General features: G+C 40.3%; 1 protein-coding gene across 1 annotated transcript; it reads left to right on the top strand.

Annotated features, from left to right (window-relative positions):
* The first annotated feature begins 300 nt into the window (after window positions 1–300).
* Window positions 301–618, top strand: LOC138892383 (uncharacterized). Its single transcript, XM_070176094.1, has one exon. The coding sequence runs from the start codon at window positions 301–303 to the stop codon at window positions 616–618; it is 318 nt and encodes a 105-aa protein (XP_070032195.1).
* The last annotated feature ends 3,237 nt before the right edge of the window (window positions 619–3,855 follow it).

Raw genomic sequence — 3,855 nt, 5'->3', positions numbered from 1 at the left:
AGGGCAGTTGGGATAATCATTTGCCACTCATAGAATTTTCCTACAATAACAGCTATCATGCCAACATTCAAATGGCGCAGTTCAAAGCTTTATATGGTAGGAGATGTAGATCTACCATTGGTTGATTTGAAGTTGGGGAAGCACAATTGAAAGGGCGAGACCTCGTGCATCAGGCTATGAAGAAGGTCAATATCATTAAGGCTGAGTCACCCGAAGTCCTATTCGGATGTGCATCTTAGGGATTTGGAGTTCCAAGAGGATGATTGGGTATTCTTGAAAGTTTCTCCCATGAAGGGTATAATGCGATTTGGGAAGAAAGGTAAATTGAGACCAAGGTGTATCGGACCTTACAGAATCTTGCAGAGGGTTGATCAAGTGGCTTATAGGCTCAAGTTACCTGCAGAGATGTCCTTAATGCACCCGGTGTTTCATGTGTCCATGTTGAAGAAGGTGGTTGGAGATCCGTCGCTCATCGTCCTGGTGGAGACTATTGAAGTTAATGAAGAATTGACTTATGAGGAGATTCCAATTGCCATCCTTGATAGACAAGTTTGGAAGTTGAGGAATAAAGAGATTGCCTTCATCAAAGTGCTATGGCGAAACCAACAGGTTGAATAGGCCACCTGGGAGGCTGAGGAAGAAATGAAAAGGAAATATGCTCATTTGTTTGTGTAACCAAATAGTTGTGTTTAAAAGAATGTTAGAAGTTTACTTTCTATGGGTTATGTTTGACTTGTACAATTATGCTAAGATGCATATTTTGGCAATGCAATGTTTATGATGTTATAGTTGGTGTTGTTTTCATGCCAAGATGCGTTGTTGTATCATGAATATGTTGTTAGGATTGGTTTCCAGGGTTCTCTGACAGGTGGATAGGCCCAACTACAAGGGAAACTCTATCGAAATTTTTGAAAATTTGGGGAGTTAGACAATTTGGAACTCTTGGTGTGTGAATGAAGAGTTAGGTCATATTTGATGTCCATGGAGGACTCTAACCCTCATTCGAGGACGAATGATCCCAAGCAGGGGAGGATGTAGGATCTCGTAAAATTTCACCAAGTATGTATGTTTTTATGGTACCAAGGTAAGCTAATGTTCCTCGATATGGTTTTTGGACTGTGCAACGCATCATGGAGTTGGTAGAGAAATTTGCGGAGAATGGAAATTCTGTGACCCATTATGCAATCGCAGATCTGTTCCGATGACTGCAGAATTATAGCGGAATGAGTCAGAAGCAACTCAATTTTTGAGGAATATTTTGTGGTGCATTATGAGACCACGAATCTATTCCGCTGACCACGGATCTGTCGCGGATCTGTTTCGCTGATCGCGGATCCGTCGTGGATCTAAACAAACCCAACCCAGATTTTGAAGACCATTTTTGGGCAGTTCTGCTAACTGCGGATCCGTTTTGCTGACCGAGGAATCAGTCGCAAATTTGACGTCAGGGGGGTTATTTTTTGAAATTTCCTAATCTGACTCTATTTTGATATAAGGTCTTAAGGGGTTATTTTAGAGGGTATAGCCTGATATTATAGAGAGAGAAGAGCAACTTAGAGAGAGAGGGAGGAGCTCTATCAATTCTACTCTTCAATTATTGCTCAAATCTTGGGATTCAAGAGGGAAACTAAAAAAGTATTCAACCAACCGGGTAAGTGTTTGCCCCTAAGATTTCATTTAAACTTTGTAATGGGTTCAAGTAAAGATATTATTGTTTTGGGGCTTATGGGATGGTGATCGGAAGCCATAAGCCCTCTATTTCGAAATTTGGTGTGTGTGAAGAGCGGAGGATGTGATTCTTGTGGGTAGGAGGTATATGGTTGGGCATGCACGTGTCAATGGAGGTTGTTTGGTGTTGTAGGGACATTGTAGATTGATTGCTTGCTTTAAATTGGTTGCGGGGTGGATGAATTTCCATTATTGAATCTTGTAGTCAATTTTGCATAGTAGGTAGTTGATGAAATGCGTAAGAGACTTATATCACGAGAATCCTAATAATAACTATGTTAATGTAGATTGAGTCGCTAAGAGTAGTGAAGCGCCGTAGTGATTCTAAGGAAATCTCAATTGAGGTATATTGGCTAAACTCACTCCAGAAACTCGGATTCCATGAATTCCTTGTGAACCCCAACTATGGTTTTCCCAAGTTCTAATCCTATTGTTCCGGAGTGTTTCTAATGATTGATTCACCCAAAGGCTTATGATTTTGATTCATATTCCAATTGCAAATCTCTATGCTTTTTTTTATACTTATTTTCAATGTGTTTTGAGCTTTTACATACTTATGAGTTGAAGCTATAACTTTCCCAATGTTTCAAGTCTTTAAATGTTTTATGATGATCCTTGAAAGTAAAGGAATGAAAGTGTTAAATATGAGATACGACCATCGTGCCAAGAAAGAAGATTCACATATATGGCCATGGGTGCCAATGAAATGAAAGAAATTATAAAGGCTATGATATGGATATAATTCTTTTACAAGATAAACATTTTTGGGAGTATTGTTAGGTCGCCGAGGAAGACTGAGTTATAAATTATCAAGCCCGAAACTACGCATGTCGTGTAGGAGTTGACTTAGGGGTGAATCCTTGTTATATTATATTGAGATTATTTCCCCTTGATTGGGATGATTTAATATCTAGCAAGGACCATATCGACCCATACGACATTATGGTGAAACGACTTATCCGATCAGGCGGAGAACGGCTGCCATGCCGCGCACATGGTGGTATTGTGTTTCTATGTCCACCCGCATACATTAGGGTGAGACGGCTTAGCCGATCAGGCGAAGACCGGACTCCATGCCGTGTCCATGGTGGTGTGTTGATACTAAGGATCTCCCAACCTAAAATGATAATGCTTACTTGAAGTTTTATTTTGTTTTAATTTGGCATTTAAATGTTATTGATTTACTTACTACTTCCACATTTCTTTCCTTTTATGTTGGTATTCCATTCCATAAGAGGGTATTTAGCTTTACATACTAGTACTATTCTATATGCACTAACGTCCCTTTTGTCGGGGGCACTACATCTTATAAGGATGCAGGTGGTTCCTTAGCAGGCAATGTTGGTTCTTGATAGAAGCATACCCTCCACTCAGCGACTTTTGGTGAGCCCTACTCTATACCGGGGCCCATATGTTGTCTTATTTTCTTGTACATTGCTTTTGAAGTATAGCCGGGGCCTTGTTACCGACACTTTCATACTACTCTTCTATTTCATTTAGAGGGTCCGTAGACATATTGTCAGCTGTGTTTTGACTGGGGAAAACATACTAGAAATATTGTTGTAATTGTCGGATGTTTCCACTTCTAAACGTGAACAAGTAATCTTTTGGTAATTATCAATTAAGCTCCTTTAAGTTGGGTAGTAGGCATCAAGTAGGCTTGCTTGACTGAGATATCTCTATCGAGCGCCGGTCGCGCTCCCCAAGGTTGGGGCGTGATAGTTCTGTGGCTTCGAGCCTAGTGGGATAGTCTACGATCGACGATCAGATTGCATGATCATATATTATATTAGTTTTAGACTGAGGCATACTTGTAGATCAGTTATGACTAGAAGGGGATGACTTCGAGGATGATGGGGGAAAGGATGATTCAGGTTTGATATTCGTTATGGATGTAGTGTGCAAGGAAAATAAATCACTAGGTTGCTTCTTTTTCGATATTCATGTGCTGGTAGGGCACAAGTTGTTCGGTGTGCATCGGCTGCGTGTAGGAGATTAGAGTAAGGTGAATGACTCTCGAGAAGGTTCTAATGGATTCAAGATTTATATGTGGTATTTAAGGATTCACAAATTTATGTATGGCTAAGGCCCGAGGCTTTCATTGGATGGTGCCAAGATTTGCGGTAT

This window comes from Nicotiana tomentosiformis, chromosome 5 (assembly GCF_000390325.3).
Source record: "Nicotiana tomentosiformis chromosome 5, ASM39032v3, whole genome shotgun sequence".
NCBI lineage: Eukaryota > Viridiplantae > Streptophyta > Magnoliopsida > Solanales > Solanaceae > Nicotiana > Nicotiana tomentosiformis.
Note: the sequence above shows the minus strand (reverse complement) of the source record. Positions and strands in the feature narration are given on the sequence as shown.

What these genes read in the sequence shown, in the direction of transcription:
- LOC138892383 (XM_070176094.1), top strand. Translation starts at nt 301, where the DNA reads ATGCGATTTGGGAAGAAAGGTAAATTGAGACCAAGGTGTATCGGACCT.